This window comes from Scyliorhinus torazame, chromosome 2 (assembly GCF_047496885.1).
Source record: "Scyliorhinus torazame isolate Kashiwa2021f chromosome 2, sScyTor2.1, whole genome shotgun sequence".
Classification (NCBI taxonomy): Eukaryota; Metazoa; Chordata; class Chondrichthyes; order Carcharhiniformes; family Scyliorhinidae; genus Scyliorhinus; species Scyliorhinus torazame.
The window spans coordinates 338,819,565-338,838,098 of record NC_092708.1 but is presented as its reverse complement, the minus strand read 5'-3'; the positions used below and the strand labels follow the sequence as shown (position 1 = coordinate 338,838,098).

Genomic DNA, 18,534 nt, shown 5'->3' with positions numbered 1-18,534 from the left:
AGTTGAAGGAGTGACATAACAAAATAAAAGTTTGTACCAAAATGCTCCTGAGATTGGAAGGTTGTTTGGAATTGTGAAATCCTAGGCCCTGATTTAGCCTGATGGTAATGTACGGGGAGGTGGACTGGGCGCTTTAGCTGGTGTGTATCAGCTACTCTGTTGCAGAATCGCTCAACGTTCCCTTTATTGTACAAGTAAATTAGGATGTGTTGCAGCTGCTCAATGCACCATCTAGTGGCCTGATTGAAGTCAGCAAATGGACTGGGTGCTTAATCATCTGAGAACAGGGTGCTCTACATCTTGTTAATACTGACCCTGCTAGTTAAAATGAACACATTTAAAATGGGCAGTCGCTTATATTGACAACGACTGTTATCCGTTTACATTGCCGTTAATTTAAAAGCTTGCTGCATAAAGAATCTCGCGGGCTTTTGTTTTTTTTTGTCGCTTAGTCACGCGATAAGATAAAATAATCTTCAAACTTGAGAGAATGTTCCACAATGCCAATTTCTAGGCTGCATAAATTCACTAATATAAAATCCTTTTAAATGCAGACAGCAGAGGCAGCAGCTGTCGTGATTGTGTCTGCTGTATTTGACCATGGAGCAACTCTTGATATTTCTGTGACCAGGATTTATCTAACACCGTTCTGGCTATGGCTTGACCTTTTTAGTTTTCATTCGCTGAATTAGCTTGTATAGCATTTTCACATTTACTTTGATTCGTTCATTTAATATCCCTGTTTTCCTTTACCTTCTAAATTCTTGTTTAATCCTTCCAGCCTTTTTGTTTGGTTGCCAACATGCTGGTAGTAACCTTTTTTAATTGATGTTTTTATTCAAGATTTTTCCATAATTTTTTACAAAACACTACAATAGAAAATATAATGCAAAGAAGGCAAAACACTGCCAACAAAACAACTTAACCCCCTAACCAACTAAGAATTTAATAAACAAAAACAAAACAAAGTAGGGCATCCGCCCCTTACAAATAAAATGAAATCCCCCCCCCCCCCCGGGTTGCTGCTGCTGCTGACATCCACCTAACGCTCTGCGAGAAAGTCAAGGAACGGTAGCCACTGCCTGGAGGACCCCTGCACAGACCCTCGCAAGGCAAACTTTATCTTCTGCAACCCGAGAAACCCCACCATGTCACTGATCCAAACCTCCACGCTTGGGGGTTTCGCATCCCTCCACATTAACAAGAGCTTTCTCCGGGCTACCAAGGAGGCAAAGGCCAGGACTCCGACCTCTTTCGACTCCTGCACTCCCGGATCGTCCGATACCCAAATATCACTATTCCCCCAGCTCGGTTTCACCCGAGTGTCCAAGACCTTGGACATAGCCTTTGCAAAGCCCTTCTAAAATTCCGTAAGTGCTGGGCATGTCCAGAACATATGGGCATGGTTTGCTGGGCTCCTCCACCCCAAAAAACCTGCTCATTCACACCCTTGTCATATGCACCCGGTGCACCACTTTAAACTGAATCAGGCTAAGCCTGGCACAAGATGAGGAGGAATTGACCCTGCCCAGGGCATCAGCCCACAGGCCCTCAACCAGCTTCTCGCCCAGCTCCTCCTCCCACTTGCCCTTCAGTTCTTCCACCGAGGCCTCCTCCTCCTCCTGCAGCTCCTGGTATATGTTCGATACTTTGCCATCCCCCACCCACACCCCCGAGACCACCCTGTCCTGTATCCTCCGGGTAGCAGCAGCGGAAATTCCCCCACCTGTTTTTTCACAAATGCCCGAACCTGCATGTACCTAAAGGTATTCCCCGGGGGTAGCCCAAATTTCTCCTCCAGCGCGCTCAGACTGGCAAAGTCCCATCGATAAGGTCTCTAACTTTTTTTACAAAGGAGACCATTCGGCCCATCGAGTCTGCACTGAGCCATTTAAAGAGAACCCAACCCATGTCCACTCCCCTGCCCTATTACTGTAACCCCACCTAACCTGCACATCCTTGGACGATAAGGGGCAATTTAGCACGGCCAATCTACCTAACCTGCGCATTTTTGAACTGTGGGAGGAAACCGGAGCACCCGGAGGAAACCCACGCAGACATGATGAGAAAGTGCAAACTCCACACCGACAGTCACCCAAGGCCAGGATTGAATCCGGGTCAAAGGCACTGTGAGGCAACAGTGCTAACTACTGTCCCACCGTGCCGCCCCTTGAGTCACACTGTTTCTTCAGTCACTTGAAAGACTGCCAGTGTGAACCAGATTACCACCAATGCTCCCTCTAAGCTACATGGTACCAAGAGTTACACGTCTACAAAAGCTACCACACAAAAAATTGTGAAGAGCCCTCCCACTGACAACAAGAAAAAAAAGAGGGCATGTTAATTAGCACATTGTAAATTTATTGAACAAATAGGCTTTGAAATGTTCTGAAAAATGTAATTTTCACTCTTCAATTAATTGGCTGTTACCTGCTTTGAAAAAACTTGCTTTGCCTGGTTCCTTAACTTCCCGAAGGTCTCAAAGTGCTTTCCAACAATGAAGTATTCTAAAAGTAGTCACTATTATGTTGAAGGGAAACTACTTAATGGGTATGATTCTCTAGGTGTTCGCTGTCACTCCCAAGATAGGCTAAAGGAAACATTTTTTTAAAAAACTTGGCTGATGTGAATTGCTGACAACTAAGGCTTGCAGATAGACTGCTGGGTGATCCCAGGATTTCAGTGTGACAATTGCAAGGACTCTTAAAGGAGGATGGAAATGTAGAAATCATCCACCGGCTGCATATATGACATTCCAGCCTGTAATTGGGTTTCCTTGAAGTACTAGTGGAGCTGGTGGATTTTGGCATCTCTTTAGGAAAATTATTGGTCCAGTAACTTTGTGAACAGGTTCAGAACTGTAGAGCAGTGTCTCCAATCATCCTCTGCAGCAGATTAGAGGCTCAGCCAGAATCCTCTCATTGGACAAATCATATCAAAAGTAAAAGTAGCAAATGCTGGAATTTCCAACTGGTTGGTTAGCACCAGAAAGATATTTTAGTTGTTCCCCTTTGTCAGGAGTTCAAATTATATCCACGGTGGAGTAAAACTGACCTCCTAACAGACATGACACATATCGAAGAGGTATGTAACTGCTGAACTAATTCAGCAGCCTCGGGCTACGTCGGGAACTCTTTGCCGCAGAAGGCTGTGGAGGCCAATTCACTGAGTGCCTTTAAGACCGAGATAGATAGGTTCTTGATTAATAAGGGGATCAGGGCTTATGGGGAGAAGGCAGGAGAATGGGGATGAGAAAATATCAGCCATGATTGAATGGTGGAGCAGACTCGATGGGCTGAGTGGCCTAATTCTGCTCCTATATCTTATGGTCTTGTGTCAGGTTATGATCTTCATGGAACGGTTGATCATGGGATAACATTTCATGAAGTTCTGGTAAAAGGCCTGTAATCCCATATAACAAAAGCAGCATTTGATTTATTCAGTTGCCATTAGGATCCACCTCCTTGGCACCAGTGAGGCAAAGGCCAGGATGTCAGCCCCCATCCTCGTCTGGAGTTCCGGCACAACCGAAACCCCCAAAATCCCCACCAATGGGCAAGGTCCAACTCAATGTTCAGGATTGCCAACATAGTCTCAAGAAAGGACCTCCAGACGTTCGCCAGCTTTGAGCACGACCAGAACATGTGCGCATGAAGTGCCGGGCCCCCCCAGACACTGATCGCATCTCACATCCACCCCTTCAAAAAATTGACTCTTCCTAGCCTTTGTACGGTGTGCTCGGAACACCACTTTCAGCTGGATGAGACTCAGCCCCACACAGGCCGAGGTCGAGTTCACCCTCCTCAACACCTCGCTCCAATCCGCCGCCTCTAAGATTGGTCCCAGCACCTCTGTCCACTTTGCCTTCACACCCTCAACAGAGCCTGTCTCCTCCCCCATCAACCGCTTGTATATACCCGACGTGCTGGCCATCTCTGAACCAGAACAGGAATAGATCCTCTGGAGCAAGGTAGAAGACTGCTTCATCGGAAAGGCTGAAAAGTAGTCCTTTTTAACCCAGTTGCACACCTGGAGATACCTTAACTCATCAGCATCTGTGAGCCCATATTTTTCTTTCAGTTTCCCGAAGTCAGCAAACCGACCTTCGGGAAATAAGCCTCCCACTTTCTGTAAACCTTTATCCTTCCGTTCCCTAAATTTCACACCCGACCTAGCCAGTCCAAATAACTGATTCGCAAATAGGGGTCAGCCGAGAGGCAGTCCTCAAGTGAAAATGACGGTGGAGTTGCCACCAGATTTTTAATGTGGCTACTACTACTGAGTTAGGCGAGTGCTTCTTTAGTACTACCGGTAACGGAGCTGATACCTGCGCCGAAAGGCTTGCACTCCTCAGACTTTGCTTCCACCTGAACCAAAAGCTTATCTGAATCACCGAACCACTCTTATCACCTTTTCAGCATTAGCTGTAAGTATTCACACTTTCTTTTATTTATCTTCTAATCAGAGAAGGCCCCAAAACACTGCAAGATTCCCATAATGCTATCAACGCCTCCGGAACCATCACATTTAAGAATTTGTCGGAGTACGGCGAGACCCTGTGTTCCACTCCATCTCTAACTATTCTTCCCTATGTATTTGAGGGCCTCAGGGCCATGACTAGTGACTCTATTGCTCGTGCAAACAGCGAAGGGGACATCGGACATCCCTGGCTGGTACCCTGGCAGAGATGAAAGGGGACGGAGGTCACTTTGTTAGTGCAAACACTGGCAAATGGAGCCGTATATAACAGCCGCACCCATGCTACAAAGCCCGGCCCAATTACAAATTTTTCTAAAACCGCAAACAGATAATCCCACTCTACTCGGTCGAACGCCTTCTCCGCATCAAGCGAGATTATGATCTCCGGGACCCGACTCGGCCTTTGGAGCAAGCACCGCATTCAACAGTCGCCTCTGATGCGCCGTCAACCTCAGTCCCTTTAACAAAATCCGTTTGTCTTTCCCTACCACCCCTGGCAGACAAGGTTCCAGCCTTAACATCAACAGCTTTGCGTCCACATTTAATAGGGAGATTGGTCGATACGACCCCCTGTCTCAGGAGTCCTTGTCTTTTTTCAAGAGCAGGGTTATCGAAGCCTTAGAACGTAGAACAGTACAGCACAGAACAGGCCCTTCGGCCCTCGATGTTGTGCCGAGCTTTGTCCGAAACCAAGATCAAGCTATCACACTCACTGTCATTCTTCCTCAGTGTCTGTGGCAAAGCACCTTTCTCCAAGGAATCCCTGAACATCCCGAACAATAAATGGGCTAATAGGGATATGAATGTTTTATAAAATTCCTGGTGCCTTTCCCCCCCCCCCCTTCCCCGACTACATCAGTTTCAGCGCCTGTTTGATCTCATCCAACTCCAGTGTAGCTTCAAGGTCCTCGCATAACTCCTCCTTCACCTTGGGAAACTCCAACTCACTCAGGAATTCCACCTCTTTCTCACCCGTGAAGGTTCCGATCTGTATACATTTTCGCACATGTGGGTCTCCTGGAGGAATGTCACATCGGCTCCCAAGTTCTTTAAATGAGCAAAAACCCACGCTCTTATGACTGAGCTCCCTAGGCCCCACACATTCCAGGTGACCACCCTTGTGGCGGGGGATTGCCTCGAGTCAGTCATTACCTCTACAAAATATCACCGCTTTGCCAATGATTCCCAGGCTCGTGGCCTAAGATGGCGACTCCTCACACCTAAATGGTGGAACAGAAAAAGATAACTGGTCACTGTCAGTATTTCCCCCCCCCCGAACCCCACCCCAGTCAACAAATAGCCTATCGTCTCTTCTAACCTCCGACCCATCGTGCTTAACCAAGCTGGCCTGTTAAGTCGTAGCCCCATCCCCCACTTGACTTCTGTTAACTAGCTAACTTTCTGGTGCTAGTAAGGTGACCACCCCATCCCAGGTCCCAACTACTCCTTAACCATCGTCTTCATATCTGCCCCATGCACATTTCACCCCCCCTCCCCCGGCAATCTTCTTTCCCGCCAATAATAAATAAAGGCCTTAAACTGAGGAAAGGCGCCCCCATTCCCCCGGTGTCCTAAATACTAAGCCCCTAAAGAGGGTAATCTTTTTTTTAAAAAACAGAACAAAGGAAACAACCCCATCCAAACAGCTCTGCCACTAACCCAACTCAACTCATGAACAACATAAGAAAAACAGAAAAAACAGAACAACATAAAAATAAGAAAAACAGTAAAATATTAACACCCCAGCCGCCCGCCCACATCCCTCCAGCCGTGTCCAGACCACGATCTTTGATGAAGTCCTCCGCCTGCTTGGGAGTTTTGAAATATAAATCTTTTGAGTCATACGTGACCCTTCATTTCGCTGGGTACACAATCCCAAATCGCACTCCTTGATTAAACAGGACCATCTTCGCTTTATTGAAGGCCGACCGACGTTTCACCAGTTCCGTGCGAATGTTTTGGTAAATCCTTACCATGTTGCCATCCCAGTTGACTTTCTTAGCCCATTCCAAGACCCGTTCCTTCCTCTGGAAACGATGAAACCGAATGACCACCGCTTGAGGTGGCTCATTCGGTCGTGGTTTCTGCCTCAAAAGGTCCTGTGTGCCCTGTCGATCTCCGGCGCAGTAAATACCTCGTCACCGCTCATCAAATGGGAGAACTTTGCAGCGAAGTATTCGGTCGGCCTTGCGCCCTCAACTCCCTCAGGTAGACCCACCAGCCTCAGTTTATGCACCTGGACCTATTTTCTAAATCATCCAGCCTCGCCTCGAGGCCCTTGTACCTGTCACAGACAATCGCCATTTCAGCTTCCAAGGAAGCAAGTCTGTCATTGTGCTGCTGGGATAAGATCTCCTCCACATTTTTCAATTTCTCTGCCTGTGCGCCCAGTTGTTCTCTGATTGGGCCCAAAGCTTCCTCCACAGTGGTGTTAAATCAAGCCTTCATTTCCTGACCTTGTTTCTTGAATGTTTGTCCATTTCTCCACAAATTTTTTAAGTCCTCTGGCTACCACCCCCCCCCTCCACCCCATCATGTTGAGGGTGATGGACATGGCCGCTTACTCCGCCATCTTTGCCTCATTGTTTGGGCTCGATGCTTGCAACTTCACTTCTCCGCCCCTCTTTGCTGTCAATTTCGACATTGCACTCTTTACGGTCGATTTCTCTGCCGGGCAAGTCTTTAAAAAAAATTATTCCGATCGGGTAGATAAGCCCAAAATGCCGGAGCCTGCACGGGAGCCACGTTACTTCATGTAAGGTTTATATTCACATATCAAATCAATGATAGGCATAGATTGGAATCTTTCTTGGTGCTTAGATACAAAAAGCTGTCCGGTGTTTGATTGTGAATCCTTTTCAATAATGCGAATCTGACTTTCACAATACAGCTGTTTTGACTCTGCTCACTTATAAACAGTCACAGCAGATGTTGATGGTTTGTGCTATCTGATTTTTAAAAGTTGTGTCTTTGAGTCTCTGTTTCGGACACACAATCTATCCTTTTATTTTTACAGCAGTGGTGTAGATCAATTTTTCGTGGGTTCCTCTGTTGTCCTATTTTCATGGAATAAAAGGAATTTTTGGAAATAGGCCACATTTCCCCCCCTTTTCTAAGAGTGCCATTGGCTGAATGGTGGCCCTAGTTCCCCTTTAATGCGGGAGGCTGTGACTTCAAGCCCATTCCACCGTCAAGAGCACAAAATGTAGGTTGGCATGTCAAGCAGGGTGCGATGTTAAGAGGTGCTAACTTTTGAAATTAGGTCCTGTCTGTCTGCTTGGGAATTAAAATTGCGCCTTTCAAAATCTCAGGATAACGCAAAACTCTTACCACTTAAAAAATACACCTGGTTGTAATAATCCCTATTGTAATGTCTGGAAACATGGCAATCAATTTGCACGCAGCATGATTCCACTAGAGTAGCAATTACCAGTTCATAGATTATCATAGAATTTACATTCGGCCCATCGAGTCTGCACCGGCTCTTGGAAAGAGCACCCTACCCAAGGTCAACACCACCACCCTATCACCATAACCCAGTAACCCCATCCAACACTAAGGGCAATTTTGGACACTGGGAGTAATTTAGCATGGCCAATCCACCTAACCTGCACATCTTTGGACTGTGGGAGGAAACCGGAGCACCCGGAGGAAACCCACGCACACACTGGGAGGATGTGCAGACTCCGCACAGACAGTGACCCAAGCTGGAATCGAACCTGGGACCCTGGAGCTGTGAAGCAATTGTGCTATCCACAAGGCTACCGGGCTGCCCTGCCTAATCTGTTTGTTTCGGTAACCTTGGTCGAGGAAGAAGCAATGACCAGGAAACTTGGGACAGCCCTCTTACTCTTTAAATAGCACCATGAGATCTTTCTCCATCTGGATTAACATCTCTTGCAAAGAATGGCACCTCCCAACAGTTCAGCACTCCCTCCGTATTGAACTTGAGTATTAGCCTAGATTAAATGTTCAAGTCTTTGGAGTGCGACTTTAGACAAACCTCTGCCTCAAAAGTTTAGGGTGTGATATTTTAATACTGTATTTAAATTCTAGGAGACCACTCTGGTATTCATCTGTACAGTATTTATCCCTCCACCAACTCTATGAAAAGCAGATTAATTGGCCATTGATCTCCGTGCCATTTGTGGGATCTTGCTGTGTGACGATTATCTGCCAGGTTTTGACGCGTTGCAACCGTGGCCAAATATCAGGAAAGAGATTGTTCAGAAGCATGTCTATATATGCTGAGATTGTGAAAGGCACTTTATATAAATAAATTCTATTTTTAAACTTTTAACGCTTTCCATTCCAGTCTTTGCATATGTTTTGTAGGGAAGAGCTTGAGACAGTCTTTCAATTCTCTCAGATTTTGTGTGGGAAGTCATTAATAATTCTGAAGTCTTTAGACTGAAAACTCAGGACGTTTCTTTCCCTCCATTGTGTCATTGACTGTCATTAGGTGTGTGTTGGTACATATCTTGCTCTTTTTTTTTTATTAGCCCCATGTGCGTTCATATGAACCTGTGAATTGGGAGCAGGAATAGGCCATTTGGCCCCTCAAGCCTGCGCCACCATTTAATAAGATTTGTGGCAGATCTGTGATTATGGCCTCCACTGTACTTTCCTGTCTACCCCCTTTGATTCCCTTCCTTCTAATACACAAGTTCCAATCTTTTGATCTATTCTCTTTACGCCAGTAGTTTTTATCCAATTTATTTCCCTTTACGTTAATTAGAAAGACACTGATTGACACAATTAGGATAATCTCAAATGTTAAGTTAATAGCGTCTGTTTTGGAAACTGTAGCTATGACAAGGAAGAGCTGTTTTTGTGCTATGTGTTGGGTCTTTGATCTGGTTTGACTGCCGTTAGCCATGTTGAAATGATGTTAAAAGTTCTCATTTATGTTTCTGGGCAATGTTCCAGCTATGAGCTCCTTAGTCTAGACATCTGAGAGCTATCGAAAAAGCTTGTGATCCACCCTTTTTATTCATCTTAAATCTAAACTCGATTCCTTCGTTATATGCAAGAATAATGTTCACTGATATGAATTGTGCTTCCTGAAGCATTATACTTTTAAGTACGCGATTAGTTTCCAACTCCGTTTTATGTTTTATACTCCGACTGGGTTAAATTAAAATGCAAAGTGCACATTGTAACTTCTAATTTAGCTGAGATCCAGATATGTTTATTGTGGATCACTTTCTGACACCTTGGGTGCGATTTAACTAAATGGGAACGAAGTTCCGTAGCGAGTGTGTTTAGCCACGTGTTCCCCGGCGGCCGCAGCGCTGGGAAACACAACGCTATTAAATGTCACTCGGGTTAGATAGGAGGCCTCAGTGGGGAACGCGCAGCTGGGACAGCACAGAGCCCCATTTTCTGCACTGAGGAGCTCCGCTTCACAGGACTCCTCAACGTAGCGAGAGATGGCGTCCCGATTTCTGGTGCCCCCAATGCAACCCGCCAGGATACTCCCGGCCTGATCACTGCCACGTGACAAATACCAACTTGGCACCTTGGCAGTGCCAGGGTAGCACCTGAGGGCCTCCAATCCCCTGGGAGCCCCCCAGAGTGTTGTTCCGTCTGGTCCCTGTTTGTGGAGACCAGCACTGAACGGCACTCGCCCGAGTTCTCTAAGGCGATGGGGATAGATCCCAAAGCCTTGGGTGCTTTGGGGATCTGCATATTAAAGTGAGACTGGTTGTCTTGCTCTAATATGCAGATTTGCCAAAAAGGGATCCTGCCCACAATGGGCGGGATTCACATCACAACGTTTTGTGAGATTGCGTTAGATCCTGCTAGGCTTTGCGAGCCGGGTAGATCCGACACGCTGCTTTTCGGGCGCAGCATGGCCGTTCGATTGCACTCAATATTTGGATATATAGGTTGGAGAGTAATTTTGTTTTATTTTTGGATTCATAAAGGATGAGTGGAGACAATGTCCCAGATATACAAAGTCATTTGACATATTTGTCATTTTATAAAAGTATGGAAATTGGGGCAGACCAATGGCTCCAGTAGGAGTTTGGGCTCCAATTTATATCCCAGCAAGCATCTGTTTGGCCCATTAACAAGTGATGAAAGTTTCCTCTTGAGAGAGAGAGAGAGAAAGAGAGAGAGAACTGAGAACTTGATAGCAATTAGGATGCTTTCTAAAGGGAAAACCCCGTCTGTAGCAGTGCTAACTCTTGTCAGATGATCATGGTATCCAGAGACAGCCTGAGGCCCAGGTTATCCTACTCTCCCAGCAGTACAAATGGCAGATGAGAAGAACATATCTGAGGTGTTTATAGATTTTGGTCTCGGCAAAAAGTGACAAATTGATGTCCGTACAATATAGGACATAAGTCCAAAATCTCTTGTGAAGAGATAAATATTGCTTGCTGATTTATGAGGGATTCCTTGGTAACAGCATTTAAAAAAAATCTTGTTGCAGATTTTTGAGCTTCAGAACAAATTGCAGGAAAAATCTAAAACGATTGATATTATGGCAGCTCAGATCAGCCACTTGGAGAAAGAGCAAAGTAAATTAGGACAGCTTGCAAATAAGAATGAAAGTCGACTCGGACACATGCAGGTAAGAACTATTGGCTCAAATAAAAAAATGCTTTGTTATCTGCAGATCCCAGTTAGTGGGAATGTATAAGAACTATGCCTATGATATAATTTGATGTAGAATATCGAACTGCTTAGGAATAAAAAGTCAGAGGACATCTTGACCAGACTGTACAGTGCTCCTCTGGTCAGACCATCTGCTTGCTGAGCAACCAAGGTGACATTCAGGATCTAAAGACCACGAAGCTGAACAACAGTGTGAAAGGGCATGAACTATGAGTAAAGATTCAAGAGGCACCGGCTTTTTAATCAAGAAGGATGCAGCTGAGCGGTAATCTTAAGAGTTTATAAAATAGTTAAAGGTTTTGAAAAGGTACCAAAATCCGAGAATAGAATCTTGGAATTCTTGGAGTGCAGAAGGAGGCCAGTTGGCCCATCGAGTCTGCACCAGTCCTTGCTCCAATAGGGCACCCTACCTAGGCCCAATCCCCCCGCTCCTAACCCAGTAACCCCACCTACCTTTTTGTGGACAATATTAGAATGACCAATTCACCTAAGCTGCACATCTTTGGACTGTGGGAGGAAACCGGAGCACCCGGGAGGAAACCCACACAGACACGGGGAGAAAGTACAAACTCCACACAGTCACCCGAGGTCTGAATCAAACCCGAGTCCCTGGCGCTGTGAGGCAGCAGTGCTAACCACTGAGCCACCATACCAACCAAAATTGGAACAATTTTTGTGACAAACTCCCTGTCTGTTCCAAACAGTGGAAATGTATCAGAGAACAAACCTTTGCCTCTTCTGTCGCTGAGCATGGATCTGATCCTAAATTATGTGGTTTTAGGTTACCCAGGATGCTGAGTCTTCCTGTCCACCTCTAAGAATATCCTTCATAGTGTGTCAAATATGGCATTTAATTTTTCTTTTTTTTTTGTCTTGTAGAGAATGTTAGCTAGTCACACCGATAAATTGATGAACATTGATCAGGCATCACAACAGACATGTCAGAAGCAGGAGGAATCCGTGGGAGAGGTGAAATCTTTGGAAGAATCTGTAAACCAGCTTCAAATCCAGGTCCGACAGCTGGAACTGTCCGGCAGAACTGGTGGGACAGGCACAGGAACGGCAAGTCTGAGTGAGTATGGTACAGTTACTCTATTCCCTTACCTTATGTCACCTGCTGTTGTAGATTAGCATAGGTTAGCAGCAATGCAACCAGTTTTATAAATAATGGAGAATTCACAACGAGGTTACACTGATAATGTGCAGATGTTTCAGGGAATACTGCATCGTAATTAAAGGCATTAAAATTTTATTTGTTTAGAGGGTGGGTATTATTGTCACAACAATGATTTCCGCGTGGTAACTTTTAAAATTGAAACACTTTTTTTTTCTCGATCTGCTATCTGCCTCCTCCTTGAGACGGCTATGCTTGCGACTATCCTTAAATCAGCTCATAGTATTTATTGCTAAATTGCTCAGCTCAAATAAAGGCTTTCAATCTGAAAATATTTTTGGTTTTGCAGCTGCACTGGATAACCAAGTGAAGAGGCATGACAACCTCCTCAGCGTCCACGATGTGCGCTTGGCAGATATGGACCTTCGCTTTCAAGTGCTCGAAACAGCAAGCTACAATGGAAAACTGATCTGGAAAATCCGCGATTACACACGGCGAAAACAGGAGGCCGTTAGTGGAAAAACGTTGTCCTTGTACAGCCAGCCATTTTACACTGGATACTTTGGCTACAAGATGTGCGCTCGAGTTTACCTCAATGGAGATGGTATGGGTAAAGGGACTCACTTATCGTTGTTTTTTGTCGTTATGAGGGGAGAGTACGACGCACTGTTGCCATGGCCTTTTAAACAGAAAGTAACGTTGATGCTGTTGGACCAAGCTCCGGCCAGTCGCCATTTAGGCGATGCGTTTAAGCCAGATCCGAACAGTAGTAGTTTTAAGAAGCCAGTGAGCGAGATGAATATTGCCTCAGGCTGCCCGCTCTTTGTTACACAGACTGTCTTGGAAAGTGGGACGTATATTAAAGATGACACTATCTTCATAAAAGTAGTTGTTGATACCTCAGATTTGCCAGATCCATGACCCATTAATGTGCTAAACACGAGGGGAATTAAAATTACAATACAGGGTCTGCACCAGTGGAGTACAGCGTCGTTGATTTTCAACAGAAGGACATTCCTCGCAGCTGGTCGCCGAGAGCTAGAGCGGTTCACCTGACCATCTGGAGCGCAAGAACTTTACCTCTCACGACAAAAGAGGTTATACTGGAACGACACCGATAACTTTATCATGTCAATATTTGGTGGTAATTGTTCATTCTGTGGGGTACTTCAGGAGTTGTGTTAAATACAAGGTGTCCTGAAGTAATGACTGACAGCATTGATTGTCCAATGAAATTGGGAGTTGTAGTTGGAACAATGAAAAGCACTTAACATGTCCCTTTGTTAGCATTACAACCTGGCTACTCTGTAAGCTACAGCATGGCCAAAATGTGACTTCCATTAGTTTAGCTTCAAGTTCGAGTTGGGTTCAGCAATGAGTTATGGTAAAGGGAATCTCCAGAGTTGCAACAGTGTGACTCCAGGTCATTGTCTGTAAAATTCCCCAGTAATCTTCAGTTCCAATTAGCTGAGTAGCTGTGGTTTGATGGGAGGGGTGACAGAGAGGAAACCTGTAAAATGAGATTGAGCCAAACACGTTCCTCCTGTTTCATGTAGTCTGATATGCAAGGACAGTTCATTTAAAATGAAGCTTCAGATTGAGTTGAAGATATGAAAGTATTTAATTCCTCTGCTTGGAATCTTACTGAGCACACAATCCTGAGGATAACCAGATCTAATCAGGTTCCCAATTCTGGAGTAAATAGGCTACAAACTGAAAGCTGTAGTGAATCACATGTTGTTTGGCATCCACAAATTTGAACTTAAGAAATGAATCATATCTTTGCCCCTAAATCAATCCATTATCAGTGTAGTCTCACTTGCCTAACTACAGAAGGCTCCACGGGCAGGATAGTTCCCTTATTGCAGCAAACTCTCTCTTGTGGGGAGTTACATGGCCATGATAGCCCCCTTCCTCCTGACGAGCAGCCATGTGTGATTGGATGTAGAAGAATATTGCAACTTGTTCATGTGATGTGATGAGAAGTAATAACAAATTGATGGTGTGGCTAGAATGAGGAGACCATCTGACCATGAAATCCATTTTCACAAATTAGCAATAATCAGACATTGGCCTAGTTTGTACTGAAGTAGAGCCCATTGAGTAAGGAATGCACAATCAATTTGAATTTTATTGTTTCCAAATGTATAGCAAAAGATATATTTATTTAATTCACCTCTGTCTCTCCCCGCCCCCCCTTGATGGTTTATGACATGGCTCATTCAGACATGCTATATTTTCTAATAAATACAGTTTCTGATGCTGGATTGGTAAATACACTCCATTTTGTGGTATTAAACCTACAAACGGGTACGGTTCCTGGCTCAATATCCCTGGTCTTTGCTGAATTATCTGTTGTGGTGCACATTGGGTGGTTTCAGTGTCTGCAGCCTGGAAAGGAATTGGCCACAGCTTCAAAGATCCAGCGGGAAATGCAAATGTGAAAACGTTCAGCAGTGCAGCGTTTTGTTATGATTTTGGTGTCTTGTTGCCAAAGGATTTGATTCCAGGAGCAAGGATGTCTTACAGCAACTGCACAGGACCACACCTGGATTATTGTGTGCAGTTTTGGGGTGCGGTATAATTTGTTGTGGAGGAAGTGGCCTGCTATTGGCCTCACCAATGTCTATGGGGTCTTGCCTTCCATGCACCCTCCGCTACCGGGGAGCTCACCACAGGGGCCGCCCTTGGCGGGACTGGAATATCCCCCTGGTGGGAAGGGCTGGAAAATTTTGGTCTTGGTCTCTTTGCCCAAGAAAGGATATACTTGCCATAGAGGAAGTGCAGCGAAGGTCCACCATCCTGATTGTTGGGATGGCAGGATTCTCGAATGAGGAGTGATTGGGTCAACTGGGCCTGTATTCACTGGAACCTAGAAGAATGAGAGGAGATCTCATTGAAATGTATAATATTCTGACTGGGCCGGGCAGACTGGATGCAGGAATGATGTATCTCTGGCTAGGGGCCTAGAACAAGGGGTCACAGACTCAGGATATGGGGTAGGCCATTTAGGACCGAGATGAGAAGAAACCTTTCGCTCAATGTGGTGAATCTGTAGAATTCTCTGCTGCTGAAGTCTGTAATGGTCAAGTTACTGAATATGTTTTACAAGAAAATAGATAGATTTCTAGACTGTAAAGGTGTGAAGTGTATGGGGAGCATGTGTGAGTATAGCATTGAGGTAAAGGATCAACCGTGATCATATTGAATGGCGGAGCAGGCTCAAAGGGCCGAAATGGCCTACTCCTGTTTTCCATAATTCTATGTCCAATCACTAATGAAGAACAGCCCATGTGGACCCATGTCAACACGAATCACTACCTTCAATTGAGGAGGAAAGATTTATTTTTAATCCATTACTATCTTCAGTCAGTGACTTCAGTACTCTGAAGACCAATGGTTGGCAACATGTGAATTTGTCATTTTCACTGTGTTACAGTGAAAAATCAGCAGGTATTCCAAGGGAAAGATTTAGCGATTCACACTGTGCTTTTCTCCACATTTTGCACCAGGCAATACTTCGTAGATTTGCCAGCGTAAAGAGGCTTGCAATATGAACTATTGCAGCTTTGTCAAATTTTACTGAGAGTAGCCAACTGGCAGTTACAAAAGGTGGAGGTTGATCATTTAAAATGGGGATTATTCTTGAAATAAGGATTGGTCATGAAATTTGTAGGTAACATTCAGACCCAACCATTAATGATTTAGATTTGCTCCTCCTTTGCAATGTTTTTGTGTTCACTCTCACTTTATTTAAAGTCTCCCGAAATTGGGAGTTGTTTGACGCAAGTTACCACTGAACCAAATTACTGCATTGTTTACTGCAAATCTACCACAGAGCTATGCCTTAATCACTGATGTGCAAGTGAGGATCTGATTGAAATGCTAAATCAGTCTCCCCTTTGAGATCCTCATTAAGGATGGGCCTCTTAAGTTTATTTTCAGCAACTCTCTGTTGTTACTTTCATTGGATGCAGTGAAAGGGTTGTCACCTGAGGCGCTTATACTCTGGTATTTGCTTATTTTAGTTCCCAGCATTAGTGTCTGTCAACTTGTCTCTCCACAGTCACTTTGCTAATTCGTAGACCCATGTTTACAAAGCTGCTGTCATGTCAGGTCAAGCAAACGGGATTCAGTGCTGGAACTGTTGAGGAGCTGGGATTTAGGAACAGATGCATCGGGAGCTGGGAATCGATGCTGGAAACCTAAGTACCGGTGTACAAGAGCTTTGTAAAAAGGATGAGCTGGTAAAACAATGAGGGGCATCATGTTGATCTAGAATGTCACGTCCATGTACCCACTGGATAGTTTGCTCCATGCTGAGCAGCTGGAAACCACAAGCATTTCAAATCCGTTCATCCCTTTGAATAAATTATTTTGTTCCAATCTTTCAGGTTATTGTAGTGTTTACTTTGTAACAAATGTAACCTCAACATTTTTGACATTGCTGAAAATTATACTATTTAATAACTGGCAAGTTTGGTTGTCTGACAGTGTGTGTGTGTTGGTTTTATTATTATTCAAACTGGAAGGCACCAACGATGTTACATTTTGTAAGACCTTCTTTTCCTAACTTTGTCGAAACCTTCATTTCTTTCACCTCCTTTTGTCACTGATGGCTGTGAAACAATAACTTCTGAGAACAAAGAAATTTGACCATTTCTTGAGAAATGTAATTTCAATAAATACAGATATACCTCAAAAGGAAACTTCTCTACTCCAATCCTCTGCAAGTTTATAGTTACCCATGTGTTCTAAGCAGTGCAACAACAAAAATAACATGTATTTTTATGATGTCTTTAATTTAGTAAAACATTCCCAGGCCGCCTTGAAAGAGCATTATCAAATAGAATGGCACCAAGCTTCGTGTGATGTTGAGGTTGGTGACCAAATAAATGCTTGTTCAAAGAGGTAGGTTTTAAAAAGGATCTTTAAGGAGGTTGTCGGGGCAGAGAGGTTTTAAGAAGGGGATTCTAGAATTTAAGCTGAAGGGATGGGCACCAATGATGAAACAATTGAAATCCAGGATGTGCTAGAGGCCAGAATTGGTGGAGGATGGTTATTTTGAAGGGTTATGATGTGGAAGAGATTTCAAGAGTTGGGGAAGGCAAGCCTAGCGACGGATTTGGAAACTGGGATGAGGATTTTAAAATGTCATCGTTGCTTACACGTGAGCCAATTTAGATCAGTGAAAATAGAACTGACAGGATTTGATGCGAGTGAGGATTTGGATTTTGTTTATTGTCACGTGTACCAAGGTACAGTGAAAAGTATTTTTCTGCGAGTAGCTCAACAGATCATTAAGTACATGAAAAGAAAAGAAAATACATAATACGGCAACACAAGGTACACAATGTAACTACATAAACATCGGCATCAGGTGAAGCATACTGGGGTGTAGTGTTAATGAGGTCAGTCCATAAGGTCGTTTAGGAGTCTGGTAACAGCGGGGAAGAAGCTGATTGAGTCTGTTTGTGCGTGTTCTCAGACTTCTGTATCTCCTGCCCGATGGAAGAAGTTGGGAGAGTGAGTAAGACGGGTGGGAGGGGTCTTTAATTATGCTGCCCGCTTTCCCCAGGCAGCGGGAGCTGTAGATAGTCAATGGATGGAAGGCAGGTTTGTGTGATGGACTAGGCTGTGTTCAGAATTCTCTGAAGTTTCTTGCAGTCTTGGGCCGAGCAATTGCCATACCCGGCTGTGATGCAGCCAGATACAAGCAGCAGAGGTTTTGCTTACCTTAATTTTGTGGAGCGTGACGGGTGGGAGGCTGGCTAGCAGTGCATTGGAATAGTCTTACACTGACACGTAACTTGGAAAATATAGCCAAGGGACAGCCTGTAGATGAGAAATAGGAAGGGGCTAAGAGTCGATCCTTGGAGCACTTGTTAACAATGTGAGAGCAGAAAGAAAAGCTATTATTGGTTACTCCCTGGCTATGGTGAGAATGGAACCAGACAAGTCCTTTGCACGAAGCTGCATTATGGAAAGGTATTGGGAGTGGAATGGCCTGGTGAACCATGTCTAGGCTACAGGTTAAAAAGGACATGGAAGGATCATTTACCAATGTCACAGCCTCTGACTTTGGTATGGTAGCACACTGGTTAACACTGCTGTCTCAGCGCCAGGGACACTGGTTCAATTCCAGCTGGTGACTGTGTGGAGTTTGCATGTTCTCCCCGTGTCTGCATGGGATTCCTCAGGGTACTTCGGTTTCCTCCCACGATCCAAAGATGTGCAGGTTATGTGGATCGGCCATTTTAAACTGCCCCTTGGTGTCCAATGATGTGCAGGTTAACTGGGGATAGGCGGGCATG

General features: G+C 44.7%; 1 protein-coding gene across 2 annotated transcripts in view; it reads left to right on the top strand.

Moving 5' to 3' along the window:
- traf3 (TNF receptor-associated factor 3) overlaps positions 1-16,697 on the top strand; it is a 99,123-nt gene extending 82,426 nt beyond the window's left edge. For both annotated transcript variants that reach the window (XM_072490431.1, XM_072490429.1), the window contains exons 10-12: positions 10,922-11,062; positions 11,986-12,178; positions 12,570-16,697. In XM_072490431.1, the coding sequence (XP_072346532.1) occupies positions 10,922-11,062; positions 11,986-12,178; positions 12,570-13,141 (906 nt within the window). In that variant the 3' untranslated portion in view covers positions 13,142-16,697. The remainder of the gene's footprint in view (positions 1-10,921; positions 11,063-11,985; positions 12,179-12,569) is intronic.
- Positions 16,698-18,534: the final 1,837 nt, after the last annotated feature.